Source organism: Rhinatrema bivittatum, chromosome 15 (genome assembly GCF_901001135.1).
Source record: "Rhinatrema bivittatum chromosome 15, aRhiBiv1.1, whole genome shotgun sequence".
NCBI lineage: Eukaryota > Metazoa > Chordata > Amphibia > Gymnophiona > Rhinatrematidae > Rhinatrema > Rhinatrema bivittatum.
Window position 1 is genome coordinate 11,092,677 of NC_042629.1, and position 16,350 is coordinate 11,109,026.

Below are 16,350 nucleotides of genomic sequence, written 5' to 3' on the forward strand. Positions count from 1 at the left end.
GAGTGTAGGCATCCTTGAGATCCAAAGAACACATCCATGCCTTGGGAGGAATCAGGGGTAGGATGGATTTGAGGGAGATCATCTTGAATTTTTCCTTGATTATGAATTTGTTGAGATCCCTGAGATCCAAAATTGGATGGAGTCCTCCAGATTTCTTTGGAATGAGGAAATATGGGGAGTAGAACCCTGTGTTGTGGTTGGATGGAAGGATTCGACAGATTGCCTATTGTTGGAGTAAGGTCAACACTTCCTTCTGCAACTGCCCGAGGTCGGATCTAGGTCCCTTGCATGTAAGATGGGGCAGGGGTGGTAAACTTAGGAAGGGAATTCGGTATCCGGAACGTATGATGTCCAGTACCCACTGATCCGATGTGATCGCTTCCCACTGTGGAAGGTGACCTGTTATGCCTCCTGCGAAAACTGTTGGTGATGGTGGCGGAGCGAAGTCTAAAAAGATGGATTGGACTTCGGCGTGGTAGGTGGCTGTTGTGCTGTTGGACGTTGGGGGCGTTGATGGCCTCTGTGATTTTGAGGGGCTTGTGGTTGCTGCCGTGGTGGAGGCTGGTGCGGTGGCGTGCGATATGAAGTGAATGGATGGTATGGATGTTGTTGGAAAGACGATCTCCTGTTCGGGGTATAGTAGCCTCTCGAGGGTGGATAGGACTGAGTGGCTGTTAGGGATTGTACCGCTACCGATTGTTCTTTTAGATGCGCAATCGTCTCCTGGAACTGCAGCCCAAAGATGTTGTCCCCCTTGCAGGGCAGGTTGGCCAGTTTATCATGGAATTCCGGTCGGATAGAGCTAGCGCGGAGCCAAGCTATTCTGCACGCTGCTATAGTTCCCACCGAAATCCTGAAAGAGGCTTCAAAACTCTTGTATACTGTGCGGAGGAGATGTCGGATAACTTCTTCTACATCCTGTAAGATAACAGGATCCGGTGTCGTGCTAGTCTGTGCCTCCGAACCCTGTTTTAGGCGCTGTATACAGTTGTAAATGTACTGGATAATATAAAACTGATGATGACCTATCCGGGCGTTTAGCATGGATGCTTGAAATGTTCTTTTCGCAAAATCGTCTAAAGATTTCAAATCCCATCCCGGTAGGGTGGAGGAATGAATGTTCGATTTTTGGCTCGCGACATAGCAGATCCTACCACCACGGAGGCGTGGGGTAGTTGAGTCGGTGAGTAGTAGGACGACTTTTGCATTTTAAGCTTAAAGGTCCATTTTCTGGGAGACTGCCGGCAGTGTGGAAGGTGACTCCCACAAATGCTCAAGAACTGAATCAAGAATCTTATGTGGTGACAGGGCTGTAGGTTCCTCTGGTAGATCAAAGATCTTTAGTAGTCCTAGGGTTTCCGCCCTAGGATCCGGTACTTTCTGTATATCTAGGTTGAGAGCCTTTCCTATCTTTTCCAGGAATTTGGGATAAGTGAGATCCTTGGGCGGAGAGTACAGCTCAGCCGGTTGCTCCTCCGGCTCCGAGGGATATCCCGTTGATGTGTCCGGAGTGGTGGTATGACCCGTCGGTAATTCTGGTTGAGAAGGCAAATTCCATGGTGGTAGTACCGTGGCTGGAGGGGGCACCTCCACTGGCATCGGCGTGACAGGAGTAGGCGAGGCAGGTGCCAAGCATGGTGCGAGGATGGTGCGGAACTCGGTGAACTAATCGGTAATTTATAGGTAGCCTGCATGACCTGAAAGAACTCTTCCAGAGCCAGCGAGAGATTAGAGAATGCCTCTTGAGTGGGTGGAGGCATGACTGGACGAGATGTTGCGCCTTGGTGCGGTAGCGCCGCTAAGAGAATATCTGAGTCCGGTGGAGGCACTGCCACCTTACGTACCGGCGGTGAAGCTAATGTCTTTCGTTTCTTCGCCAGCGGCTTTTGTAAACTATGACCATGAGAGCGCGCTTTAGAGACAGAGGATAGGTCCGAATAGACCCTGAGGGACGAAGAAGATGAAGAGAGAGAGCGCGGAGTGTGTGCCTGTCCTAGATCCTCACTGGAATCCACAGAGAGGTCCACTGGGGAGGCTTGTGGTACCTGGGTGATAAGACGTCCCTGCCCTCACACTTTTTCAGCCCCCAAAGGTGTTTGTAATCTGGATATGGAAGGGGACACATCCGATGCTGTCTCCTGCGTCGTGTGCGTCGTCCCTTTTGTGGAAGATAGAGCAGATGTCCTGTTTGCGTCGATGCGCTGGCTCAAACGGATGCGTCGATTGCGTTGACTGTGGTCTTGCCGATTGCGTCGATGGTCGCCTCGGCGATTGCGTTGGTGTAGGACGCATCGAGCGGTGTATCGGTGTCGACTCCCGGCACGACTCTTCCCGCGTCGAGGACGTCTGCGTCGGTGGGCGCGGAGGTATCGCAAGCGTAGTCTGCGTCATGTCGATTGAGGCAACTGACACCGGACGCACCTTTGACTTGTGCGTCTTTGGCCTGGGAGCTCCGTGCTCAGTTAATGGCCGTGTTGTCAACGCAGGCGACTCCGTTCGGCCCCGTACTCGGTCCCGAGTGGGGTCTCAGCCTCTGGATGGTGCTAGGCGTGCATCCCCTCTGGCCACCCAAGACGTGGATGGTTCCACCGAGGCTGCTCGACGCTGCTGGGGCGGCACGCTGGAAGATGGCCCTGGCGATGACCGTGCTTCGGACGGTGGGACATAAGAGCCCATGCGGCCTAATTTTAAGGCCTCCATCTTCTCGGTCCGCTGTTGACGTGCCCGCGGGGACATCTTACTGCAATTTGAACAAGTCACTATCGGATGGTCTGGGCCCAGACACCTGTAGCACTTGTCATGGTCGTTGGTTCGGGACATTGCCACAGGGACAAGGTTTGAAGCCCGACAGACGAAGGTCCTTCTTTTCCTTCATCTTCTTTTCTTCTTTCTTCTTTTCTTTTTTTTTTTTTGTGAAAAACTGAGGAGGTCTGGCGCTCCGTGCGCACAATCCTGCGCATGGATCAGACTGAGGAGAGTCGATCCGAGCGTGGGAAACCACACGCAGCCTCAGAGCAAAGCTCTAACATCACTTTGGTAGCTATGCCTCCCAGACCTGATTGACAGATCCCACGACAGCATGGCTAATTCAGCCTGCTATCTACAGGAAAAAATTGTAATTGTGTAATATGGTAATCAAGCTGGATCATCATAGTCCTCAATGACTTTACCAATGCCCCATACAAAAGTAACATGGCCTCTGTCATTCTGCTACTGATTACCCTGTTCATGCTGGTAGCCCGCTAGCCACTCTGGCTGCCTCTCAGAAAGCTGCACGAGGTTTGATCTCACTCACTCAGTAGTATCCAATCAAGTGACTTTTCTGAGATCTTCTCACAGTGTACGGTGCTGTGTCGGATTTTGTCCTGCAGAATGCAGCGTGCACTACCGATCTATCGAGCACTTCTAGAGGTTTAACAAGAATCCCATAGCATGAGTGACTGAGCAGTACTTACATCCTGGTTACACATCTCCCAGTAAGGTCTCTCTCCATAGGACATCACCTCCCACATCACAATCCCATAACTCCAAGCATCGCTGGCCGAGGAGAACTTCCTGTAGGCGATAGCTTCAGGGGCCGTCCATCTGATGGGGATTTTCCCACCCTGGAAAGTAGAAAAACACGATGGTTACAATGAGACACTGCAGTACTCTGGCCCTTTGGATTTATCACATCACCTGCGTGCTTTCTAGTAATTCATGAAAAGATGTTTCAGCGGATATGGTGCAAGTCCTTTTTGCAAGCTGCCAACAACTGAGCTGCACCTTCTCTCTCTCCGGTATAACTATTAGATGTAAGTGTGCTCCTTCATTAGGTGATAACTACTGCTCCTCCCACCCCGAAAGACTTTGGTTCATTAATTAGCAGGGTTAGAGGCTTTCTGTATGTACAACATTGTATACATTTGTGCTGTATTCTCAAGAGCTCACCTATTTTAAGGAGTGTTTTGGCCTCTTTTACTGCACATGCAACTGAATGCTAGTCATGCTTTAAACCACCTCCAACATTATTTTGAAAGGAAAGCTAAAAATCCAAATATGTGGTAATGTGTAGTGTCCCCCAAGGGGCTTTTTAGTGTGTGCACCCCGGGACACTACACATTACAGTTAATGCTTTGTCTATGGAACGTATGCATGTTTATGTCCTTGTATCTATGTATTTGTGTATCTAACAATTGCTCTTGACTGATGGGTTGGCACATAGTTGATCTATGCTCATGTACAACAAGCAGCTATGTTATATGTAATGAAGTGTTATTATGTCACATTACCTTTAACTTATTATGTCTTGAACATTTGCTCATTTGGACTTTGTAACACATTTTCACGCCCATTTATTGTGTTGATACAATGTTAAGTTTCACTGTGCTGTGATTAAACTTAGTGCATTATACTAGACTTTATTTATTTATTTTGATTTCTTCTATAGCGACGTTCCTGTATAGAATACAGATCACACTGGTTTACATTAAACACAGAACAGTCGCTTGGTGGCGATACAAGGAACAGTTACAATTACAATTTAAATCAAGGAACAATAAAGTCAAGTAGATGAAATAACTTCCGTATAAATTAAATCAACAATTAAAATCGAGTAGATAAATACTATCAGAGTTGAAATAAATAACTTCAGAGCAGTTAAAATTATTATTTTGATAAAATGAAGAAATGAACCTGGAAGAATAAGGAGCTGATGAGTTTAGGTTGAGGGCTCACAGCTTGAGGGGCTGTGAAATGATATCTGCTGAGTAACAGGATAAATACCGGATAACTTGAGCAGGTAGGATAGAGGGTTAGAGTCCAACAGGACTGGGGTGCCATAAGGGGGCAGGAACCTGATGTGAGCAGAAGAGCACGCTAGGTTTGCAAGAGGGCGCCCCTGAAAAGGGCAGGGAGGATTAATTCGAGAGTGCGACATAACCTAGACTGGGAGGCAGCTTCAGGAGGAGCTTAAATCTCCGTTGAAGGCTTGGCTGAACAGCCAGGTTTTACGTTTTTTTTTGAATGTCTGAAGGCAGAGTTCTTGTTGGAGATCAGGTGGAGGAGTGTTCCAGAGGGTGGGACCCGCTGTGGATAGGGCTCGCTTCCTTAAGCATGTTTTTGCTGGGGGGGGCATAGAGAGTGCCTTTCTAGGCTCTTCTGATGGGTCTGTCCCATGTGTGTGGACGAGGCTGGATGCTTAGCTTGAGGGGGGAGATGTTGTGAATATCTTTGTGGATCATCATGAGGACTTTGAAAAGAATTTTAATTAGTTATTACTATATCAGGTACTGCTCATTTATTTTATTGTGTATAGAATATATATGAATAAAGAATGTTTTAATACATTTCAAGCCCACAACGAGTTATTCAGATCTATTATTTTCTTCCTTTTTTCAATCAGAAATTTACACATGCTGACTTCAATGTAAAAACTTGTTTACTTAGTTTTTGTTCAATGTAAAACTTCTTTTTTATTCTGTTCTATGTAAACCGCTATTTGTAGCGATAGTTACTGTTCTTTGTGAACCGGGGTGATATGTATATTATACAGGAACCTCCGGTATATAAATTATTTAAATAAATAAATAAATAAATAAATAAATTTCACATCAGTGTGTATATATATATACACACACACACACACAGTATGGAGGTAGTTGTCAAAGAGTTACACAAGATTTGCACATGTAAAATTAGCATATACAGGTGTAAGTAGCATTTAATCATGTAAACAATATTTTATAAACTTCTAGAGTGTGCATGCTTGCAGAGTCACACATAAATGAACAGAGGAAAAAAAAGCAGTTTCAGGGTCTTTCAGGGTGAGTTTAGAAATTCACGCACACGTTGCCATTTTGTAAGTGGTATATGTTCCCTCATTATCAAACTTATCTGAGCACTTTTGCACTGCTAAGTGCTAACTGGACTCATCTTTTTGGTCTGGATGAACTGGTGGGGGCATTGATAAACTGGTGATTCCAAGTGCATGCACAAGTATTTTCAGAAACTGAGTACATGCCCCCGTGGTTAACTCTGCGTAATTGCACATGCATTATTACAATTAGTACGTGTGTAAAATACAAAATTTTATAAAGTCCCAAGTCTATGCACGTACTGGTGGGGCAGAAATACACAGCATTCTATTTGTTATTCTGTGCAAAATCAGAAAGATCTGTCACGGGCACCATGATAGCGCTGCTTCTTAATCAAAGGCTCTGTGACCAGTCTGAGCTCCATGAACTTGTTATGCTCCGCGGCCGTGGCGCCCCACGACCGCGTTTCCCTACCTGACTCTCAGCGCCAGGAAGCCCCGGGGGAAGGCTCCGACTCGGGCCGTGCTGCCTGCTGCAGGGGAAGCCGTCTTGCTTTCATCAGCGTCTCTCCTCCACCGGGAGATCAAGATGGCCACCGCCATGAGATCCAAGATGGCCGCCATCAACTCATTTGCATTTAAAGGGACCTGGTCCCTTTAACTGGACTCACCTGTTTCCAATGATCCAGAGCAGAGGAAGTATATAGGGAGGCTCCCTCTGCTCATTCCTTGACTTGGCAACGTCTCCTGTGAGCTTTTTCCAGTCTGCTTGCTTCAGTGAGTTCTTCGAGCTTGGCTTCTGCTTTGTCTTCCTGGTTCCTGACTTTGGATTGGCTTACGGTGATTCTCTGGTTCCTAACTTCGGATTGGCTTACGGTGATTCTCTGGTTCCTGACTTCGGATTGGCAAGCAGTGATTCTCTGGTGCACGACTTCGGACTGGTGAGCGACGACCCTCTGGCACTCGACCTAGGACTCCTTCAAGACTCCGTCTCCAAGGGCCCACCTAAGTCCCAGCGGCCCGGGTCCCTATGGGCTCCTCCTGGGGGGACCGTGGGCTTTCAGGGCGAAGCTCCAGTTGGCCTTTGCACTGTTGCTCTGACCTCCATAGGTCCACCTAAGTCCCAGCGGTCGGGTCCCTACGGGCTCCTCCCGGGGGGACCGCAAACCACCAGTGGTGAAGACACAGTGCCTCATCTCGTCTCTTCACCGCCTCTGTATTCGCCTCCGCCTCCAGTGCCAAGGGTCAGCTGGTCCCGCCTCCTGTTCTGCCTCGCCACCCGACAAGAGAGCCTACGGACCCTCCGAAAGGTATACCACCCTCTTGTCGGCCAAGGGTCCACAAGCCTGAGCATAACAGAACTCATTCATCTCATGACTTTTCAAATGCCTGTAACTTTAAATAATGAAAGAGACTCCAGAATTTCCCTGTGGGGGTTGCCTTTCTAGTTGAGGCAGTTCTGGTGTATTCCAGAGGGCTTCCATGTCCTTTTCATTACTGTTCACTGCATCCTGCTACTAAAAGAGCTGTCACTTTACAATTCCATACAGCTGTATAAATGTATTTATATATTTATTTAGACATTTTATATACCGTCATTCCACGTTTATATCATAACGGCCTACTAAGTGACTTTCATAATTATAACTCAACCAACAAACAAAACTTGGTTACAGAGGAGGTATTCACAGGCATTGATATCTATCAAGAAAAATGTACTAGTACATATTACAATTGATCTAGTACATGAGGCAAAGAGTAAGGATAATTACAAATGAAATGGTAGTTCCCTGTATGTACCCGGATCAGTCCAGACCGTGGGTTGAGCCTCCTGTCCAGCAGATGGAGACAGACCAAAACTGAAAGGGTATCCTATACCAGGACAAAGACTACCCTGCATCCCTCAGTATTCGTCTGTCTCCAGCAGATGCAGGTAACTGAACCTGCGGTTCCCCTGCTTATATTTATTTATTTAACATTTTTCTATACCGACATTCGCACGAGACATCACATCGGTTTCCAGATAACAGCAAATTCAGCCAACAGGGCTTTACATTGTAACTGATATTATAACTAGGGGGAGGGGAGGGAAGGGGGCAGGGCAGTAACTTGGAACCCCTATGGGGTTTTCCTACCTTTCATTACTAGGATCAAGCAAGTATTAGTTTTGAATGATATTTAAAAAAAAAAAAAAAAAAAAGAAACTTGTTGAAAGATTTGTCTGTTTTTCCCTTGGAGACAGCACTGTCTCCATGCTCTGCTGGGAGCCTAGGGGGGGCTTTGCCCCTTGAATCGTCAGCCTAGGCTCCCCATTTCCCGGTGGTCCAGTCACTCCCCCTTGCTGGCAGTCTATCCCCGAGACGTACCTTCCTCAGGCCTTTGGCAGGGAAGTTTATTCCCCTGCTCTTGCTGGGAAAAAAAAAAAGACAGAAGAAAAAGTTAAAGTTAAGCCGGGCTTCTCAGCAAAAGGTTTAAGGACAGCAGACAGCTCTGGCAGCGTGCAGAGTTCAGTCCCTGCACTCGCTTGCCGGCAGGGCTTGGCTCAGCTGTTTTTTTTCTCCGCGGTAATTTTTTCTTTCTTCTCATGCCGTGTCCCAGCGCTTGTACGGCCTGCGGGGAGCCTGCCACGCGGGTCTCCCACGGCGGGCTTTGTTCCGAGTGTCTGCTGGGTGGGGAGGGCCCCTCCTTGGCACCCGTGAAAACAGCGCCTCGGAGTCGGGCTGTACGCCACGTGGCCTGCTTGGCAAATGGCGGCCATTTTGGGTACAGTTTCAGATGCTGAATCGGGACTGCAGGAGAAAGGTGAGCCCGATTTTATGATTTCTTCAACTGATTTGAGCCCTGCTCATTCTCCAGAGGGGGCTCCTGACCCTTCCCCCCCTCTCCTCCTCGCCCTCCTGGCAAGTAAGTCTCGCTTCTCCATGGAATTTGCGCTTCTCATGCACAAATCCTACCTTGCTACCCTACAGGAGGAGGAAGACCCTCCCCTAGGGCCCCCCCAGCTAAGAGTCTGTGGGTTTCTTCTCCACAACTTCCTGCGGCACCAGAGGGGCAAGGATCCATTAGGGTCAGGGTGGTACTGGGGGTGCTACCACCTCCAGACCCTCCCCCCCCCCCCCAAGCCTCCACCGGTGCCTGATCCGGATCAGGACCCTGATTCTCTGCTTCCCAAACCCCCTCCCCTCGAGGGGGATGACCCTCGAGTGCTCTGCTATTTCAAAGGAAGGAACTGGAATTACTCATTCCCTTAATTCTGAAGGAGCTGGGAATTGAGGTGCCCCCTGAGGACACTCACGGCTGCTATGCCTGCTAACGTGGACCCAGTCCTGGCGGGACTTAGGGCTTCTCCACGTACGTTCCCATTTCATCCTATGCACAAGCTGATGCTTCTTCGGGAATGGGAGTCGCCAGAGGCGAGACTCCGAGTGGGTAGGGCTATGGATAAGCTCTACCCTCTCTTTATTTATTTATTTACTTACTTACTTACTTGTGGCTTTTATATACCAAACTTCGTAAAGAACATCTGATCGGTTTACAGTAAAACTTCGAAATCAGCAAACAAGGCTTTACATAGAACTTGTAAGTAAACAGTGATGAAAACTGCAAATCAGCAACGAGGCTTAACATAGAAACTTAAATAGGAATTATGAGTAGACAGTGATAACATTAGGAGAATATTAGGAGTCTCTTTGAGGACTGCCTGGACATGCTCAACATACCCAAGGTGGATTCCTCCGTCTCTGCGGTTAACAAGCACACCACCATCCTGGTAGTGGGAGCCACAGCATTGAAGGATGTTCAGGACCGCAAACTTGAATGTTCTCAAGCGCATCTTTGAGGTCTTGTCCTTAGGAGTCTGGGTGACAATCTGCAGCAGTCTCATGCAGTGGGCAAGCCTCAGGTGGGTTCAACAATTACTTAGCACCCAAGACCTCCCATCTGCAGAGGCAGAACAGGTGGACCGGCTAAAAGGCGTGATTGTGTATGGGGCTGATGCCCTTTACGATCTTCTGTGGGTGCAAGCCAGAGCCATGGTTTCCGTGGTCTTGGTCAGGTGTCTCCTCTGGCTGAGGAATTGGGCAGTGGATGCCTCTTCTAAAGTGCAGTTGGGCACTCTCCCTTTCAAGGGCCAGTTGCTTTTTGGTGAGGACCTAGAGCAGCTTATTAAATCTCTTGGGGAGAGCAAGATTCGTAAGCTGCCGGAGGACTGCCCGAAACAGTCTAAGTCCTTCTTTCCTTCCTGCAATGTCGATATAACAGTAGAGCATGGGGTTCCTTTCTGAGAGGCAATGCTTCCAGATCCCAATCCTGGTCTCATTCCTTTCGTGGACATCGGCCCTTCTGGGATGGTAGCCAACAACACTCGGCCGCAAAGTCCTCTATGAAATACGGCCAGCCCATTCCTCCGTTCCAAACTTAGGTGGACGGCTGTCCCTGTTTCTCGAGGAATGGACCAAGATTACAATGAATCAGTGGGTTCGGCCAATATTCCATCTACTTCATCATCCCCAAAAAGGAAGGCTCCTTTCATCCAATTTTGGATCTCAAGCGAGGCAACTGGACCCTCAAGGTCCCCCATTTTCGAATGGAGACCCTGAGAGAAGTGATAGCGGCAGTTCGCTCTGGCGAATTCCTTGCCTTGCTCGACTTGACGGAGGCTTACTTGCACATTCCGATTCAACCCGAACATCAGAGGTATCTCCGGTTCGAGATCCTGGGCCAACATTTCCAGTTTCGGGCACTCCCGTTCGGTCTTGCCACAGTGCCGCACACTTTTACAAAGGTCATGCTGGTAGTGGCGGCTTCTCTTCAGCGAGAAGGAGTTCTGGTCCATCCCTACCTGGACGATTGGCTCATCCGGGCCAAGTCAGAGTCTCTCTGCAAGCTGGAGGTTGACAGGGTCCTGAGTTGTCTGACCTCTCTGGGGTGGATAATCATCTTTTCCAAGAGCAGGCTATAGCCATCTCAGATCCTGGAATTCCTGGGAGCATGATTCGACACACGAGTAGGCAAAGTGTTCCTTCCAGATGCTTGGGCGCTCAAACTCAGGGAACAAGTGCGCAATTTTCTCTCACTTTCTCTACCCATGGCCTGGGAGTACCTTCAGGTCCTGGGGTCCATGGCCTCCACTATCGATCTGGTTCCTTGGGCCTTTGTTCATATGCGTCCATTACAAAAAGTGTGAAGATTGTGTGTTTTGTTAATAGGTACTATTGTGTATTTGTGAATAGGTGCTATTCTTTGTTAATCAGCACAGCAGTGAGTCACTCAGGAAATCTAACTGAAAGGTCACGCAGGAAATCTAACTGAAAGGTCACTCAGGAAATCTAACTGAAGTGTACATCTCCTAAGGGATTATTTTGCACTAATTTACTTTAGAAGCACATTATAAATTAGAAGGAAAGAGCTCAGTAACCCACATTCCAGTGGAAACACTGAGAGGAGAGGATCACCTTGCTGGTGGCTGAAAGGAATCAGTAAGTTTTTGCTTGGGACATTGACATTGACTTTTTTAAAAGTATTGGGGCAAAGTTAACTATTTGGGAATATTATTTAGTGTGTTTGTGTGTTTGTGCCTTTAATAGTCAGTCAGTAAATAAAACAAGTTAGACTGTTTGCATTTTTAAATAGTCAGTCAATAAGGTAGCAGTAGGTAGTGTGTTTATTTTTTAAAAAAAGTCTGCCTGACTATTAAAGTGTCCTCCAGACTTTTAAAGAGCTAAGTGTTTTATTTAATAAATAACTGAGTGCATTGTATTGAAAAACAAAAAAAACCACAAAAAAAAAAAAAAAAAACCCAACAAAAAAGTAGCCAGAAGCTAGAAATAAGCTAGGAGCAGTATATACCAAAGTAAAAAAGTTGAATATTTCAGCTCAGTTACTCACCTTGGAAAGGTGTTGAGGTAGTGTGATTAGGTTTGAATAGGGAACAACATTTGTTAATCAAGGGAGCTGTGAGTCACTCAGGCTGACTAACTAAAGTTAGACTGTTTGTAATTCCCAACCCTCCCACCCCTCGCCCACCCACCCCAAGCTCATCCCTTAATTTATAGGCAGGTGCCACTTGCACAAAAAAAAACCCAAAAAAAAAAAAAAAAACCCCATCAACAAAAACGTTATTGAGAATTCGATCAGACCCCAGTAGGCCACTACCAGACATATAGTGAATTCACTAATACATTTAAAGGAACTTAGACACATTCCTAATCCCATAGCAACCTAAAACTTAACTAGGAACTGATCAAAATTGAGATGAAGGCAGCAGTCCAGCAGCAAGAGGGGGGCTTCCCAGTCTTTTGCATCGAGTGTCACATGTATGATTTTTTACCCACCGGTGAGAAGTTGTACATGTGCACGCGATGCAAAGAGCTCCTGGCTCTCAGAGAACGAGTCCGATCTCTGGAGGCTAGAGTGGCAGACCTGGAGGAGCTGAGGGAGACAGAGAGGTATATAGATGAGACCTTCAGGGACATAGTAGTCCAGTCCCAACTTCAGACTGGCAGCCCTGGTGCTGCCTTGGAGGAAGAAGGTCTCATAATGGGAGAGCACCAACCAGATGTAGCAGGAAAGGATCCTGTAGCAAGGACCTGCTCTCTAGGTGATGCATTGTCCTTTCGCACTGAGGATATCTCCCCAAGGCCTACTGCCCAGGAGGGAAGGGTTAGGTCGGCCGTCATAGTTGGTGATTCGATTATTAGGAATGTAGATAGCTGGGTGGCTGGTGGGCGTGAGGATCGCCTGGTAACATGCCTACCTGGTGCGAAGGTGGCGGACCTCACGCGTCACCTAGATAGGATTTTAGACAGTGCTGGGGAGGAGCCGGCTGTCGTGGTACACGTGGGCACCAACGACATAGGAAAATGTGGGAGGGAGGTTCTGGAAGCCAAATTTAGGCTCTTAGGTAGAAAGATTAAATCCAGAACCTCCAGGGTAGCATTCTCTGAAATGCTCCCTGTTCCACGCGCAGGTCACCAGAGGCAGGCAGAGCTCCGGAGTCTCAATGCGTGGATGAGACGATGGTGCAAGGAAGAGGGATTCAGTTTTGTTAGGAACTGGGGAACCTTTTGGGGAAGGGGGAGTCTCTTCCGAAGGGATGGGCTCCACCTTAACCAGGATGGAACCAGACTGCTGGCGCTAACCCTTAAAAAGGAGATAGAGCAGCTTTTAAACTAGAACAAAGGGGAAAGCCGACAGTCGCTCAGCAGCGCATGGTTCGGAGAGATGTATCTTTAAAGGATACTAATGATGCACTAGAATTAGGGCATCCCGACAGTGAGGTTCCAATAATTAGAAAAGTAGTCCAAATGCCTGTAACTAAAAACTCACCTGAGCTAAAAAATTCTAACTTATCCCTATCAATTAAAAAGCAGAATAAAAATACAATCAAAAAACAAACTTTGAAATGTTTGTATGCTAATGCCAGAAGTCTAAGAAGTAAGATGGGAGAATTAGAATGTATAGCAGTAAATGATGACATAGACTTAATTGGCATCTCAGAGACATGGTGGAAAGAGGATAACCAATGGGACAGTGCTATACCGGGGTACAAATTATATCGCAATGACAGAGAGGAGCAGTCGGGAGGAGGTGTGGCGCTTTATGTCCGGGATGGCATAGAGTCCAACAGGATAAACATCCTGCATGAGACTAAATACAAAATTGAATCTTTATGGGTAGAAATCCCTTGTGTATCAGGGAAGACTACAGTGATAGGGGTATACTACCGTCCACCTGGTCAAGATGGTGAGATGGACAGTGAAATGCTAAGAGAAATTAGGGAAGCCAACCAAATTGGTAGTGCAGTAATAATGGGAGACTTCAATTACCCCAATATAGACTGGGTAAATGTATCATCGGGTCACGCTAGAGAGATAACGTTCCTGGATGGAATAAATGATAGCTTTATGGAGCAAATGGTTCAGGAACCGACGAGAGAGGGAGCAATTTTAGATCTAATTCTCAGTGGAGCACAGGACTTTGTGAGAGAGGTAACGGTGGTGGGGCCGCTTGGCAATAGTGATCATAATATGATCAGATTTGATTTAATGACTGGAAAAGGAACAGTGTGCAAATCCAAAGCTCTCGTGCTAAACTTTCAAAAGGGAAACTTTGATAAAATGAGAAAAATTGTTAGAAAAAAACTGAAAGGAGCAGCTACAAAAGTAAAAAATGTCCAAGAGGCGTGGTCATTGTTAAAAAATACCATTCTAGAAGCACAGTCCAGATGTATTCCACACATTAAGAAAGGTGGAAAGAAGGCAAAACGATTACCGGCATGGTTAAAAGGGGAGGTGAAAGAAGCTATTTTAGCCAAAAGATCTTCATTCAAAAATTGGAAGAAGGATCCAACAGAAGAAAATAGGATAAAGCATAAACATTGGCAAGTTAAATGTAAGACATTGATAAGACAGGCTAAGAGAGAATTTGAAAAAAAGTTGGCTGTAGAGGCAAAAACTCACAGTAAAAACTTTTTTAAATATATCCGAAGCAGAAAGCCTGTGAGGGAGTCAGTTGGACCTTTAGATGATCGAGGGGTTAAAGGGGCACTTAGAGAAGATAAGGCCATCGCGGAAAGATTAAATGATTTCTTTGCTTCGGTGTTTACTGAAGAGGATGTTGGGGAGGTACCCGTAATGGAGAAGGTTTTCATGGGTAATGATTCAGATGGACTGAATCAAATCACGGTGAACCTAGAAGATGTGGTAGGCCTGATTGACAAACTGAAGAGTAGTAAATCACCTGGACCGGATGGTATACACCCCAGAGTTCTGAAGGAACTAAAAAATGAAATTTCAGACCTATTAGTAAAAATTTGTAACTTATCATTAAAATCATCCATTGTACCTGAAGACTGGAGGATAGCAAATGTAACCCCAATATTTAAAAAGGGCTCCAGGGGCGATCCGGGAAACTACAGACCGGTTAGCCTGACTTCAGTGCCAGGAAAAATAGTGGAAAGTGTTCTAAACATCAAAATCACAGAACATATAGAAAGACATGGTTTAATGGAACAAAGTCAGCATGGCTTTACCCAGGGCAAGTCTTGCCTCACAAATCTGCTTCACTTTTTTGAAGGAGTTAATAAACATGTGGATAAAGGTGAACCGGTAGATATAGTATACTTGGATTTTCAGAAGGCGTTTGACAAAGTTCCTCATGAGAGGCTTCTAGGAAAAGTAAAAAGTCATGGGATAGGTGGCGATGTCCTTTCGTGGATTGCAAACTGGCTAAAAGACAGGAAACAGAGAGTAGGATTAAATGGGCAATTTTCTCAGTGGAAGGGAGTGGACAGTGGAGTGCCTCAGGGATCTGTATTGGGACCCTTACTGTTCAATATATTTATAAATGATCTGGAAAGAAATACGACGAGTGAGATAATCAAATTTGCAGATGACACAAAATTGTGCAGAGTAGTTAAATCACAAGCAGATTGTGATAAATTGCAGGAAGACCTTGTGAGACTGGAAAATTGGGCATCCAAATGGCAGATGAAATTTAATGTGGAAAAGTGCAAGGTGATGCATATAGGGAAAAATAACCCATGCTATAATTACACGATGTTGGGTTCCATATTAGGTGCTACAACCCAAGAAAGAGATCTAGGTGTCATAGTGGATAACACATTGAAATCGTCGGTTCAGTGTGCTGCGGCAGTCAAAAAAGCAAACAGAATGTTGGGAATTATTAGAAAAGGAATGATGAATAAAACGGAAAATGTCATAATGCCTCTGTATCGCTCCATGGTGAGACCGCACCTTGAATACTGTGTACAATTCTGGTCGCCGCATCTCAAAAAAGATATAATTGCGATGGAGAAGGTACAGAGAAGGGCTACCAAAATGATAAGGGGAATGGAACAACTCCCCTATGAGGAAAGACTAAAGAGATTAGGACTTTTCAGCTTGGAGAAGAGACGACTGAGGGGGGATATGATAGAGGTGTTTAAAATCATGAGAGGTCTAGAACGGGTAGATGTGAATCGGTTATTTACTCTTTCAGATAGTAGAAGGACTAGGGGACACTCCATGAAGTTAGCATGGGGCACATTTAAAACTAATCGGAGAAAGTTCTTTTTTACTCAACGCACAATTAAACTCTGGAATTTGTTGCCAGAGAATGTGGTTCGTGCAGGTAGTATAGCTGTGTTTAAAAAAGGATTGGATAAGTTCTTGGAGGAGAAGTCCATTACCTGCTATTAGGTTCACTTAGAGAATAGCCACTGCCATTAGCAATGGTTACATGGAATAGACTTAGTTTTTGGGTACTTGCCAGGTTCTTATGGCCTGGATTGGCCACTGTTGGAAACAGGATGCTGGGCTTGATGGACCCTTGGTCTGACCCAGTATGGCATTTTCTTATGTTCTTATGTTCTTATTGCTATCCCGCTGGAAACTGGTGTCAGAGCAGTTTCGGACGCCTCTCCCGCTGTTGTGACGTCAGCCGGACACGCCTCCTTCTGTGACGTCAGACACCTTCTGTGACCTCAGATGCTGGGGGGATGTAAATCTGGCGTCTGCTAGGTTCCCTTGCCTTGCAACGCGGTCACCTAGAAAGTT

At 46.3% G+C, this 16,350-nt stretch overlaps 1 protein-coding gene across 1 annotated transcript in view; it reads right to left on the reverse strand.

Annotated features, from left to right (window-relative positions):
* The window catches only part of EPHA6 (EPH receptor A6), a 546,377-nt gene that overhangs the window by 10,385 nt on the left and 519,642 nt on the right, over positions 1-16,350 (reverse strand). The window contains exon 16 of the mRNA XM_029577739.1: positions 3,456-3,605. Within this exon, the coding sequence (XP_029433599.1) occupies positions 3,456-3,605 (150 nt within the window). The remainder of the gene's footprint in view (positions 1-3,455; positions 3,606-16,350) is intronic.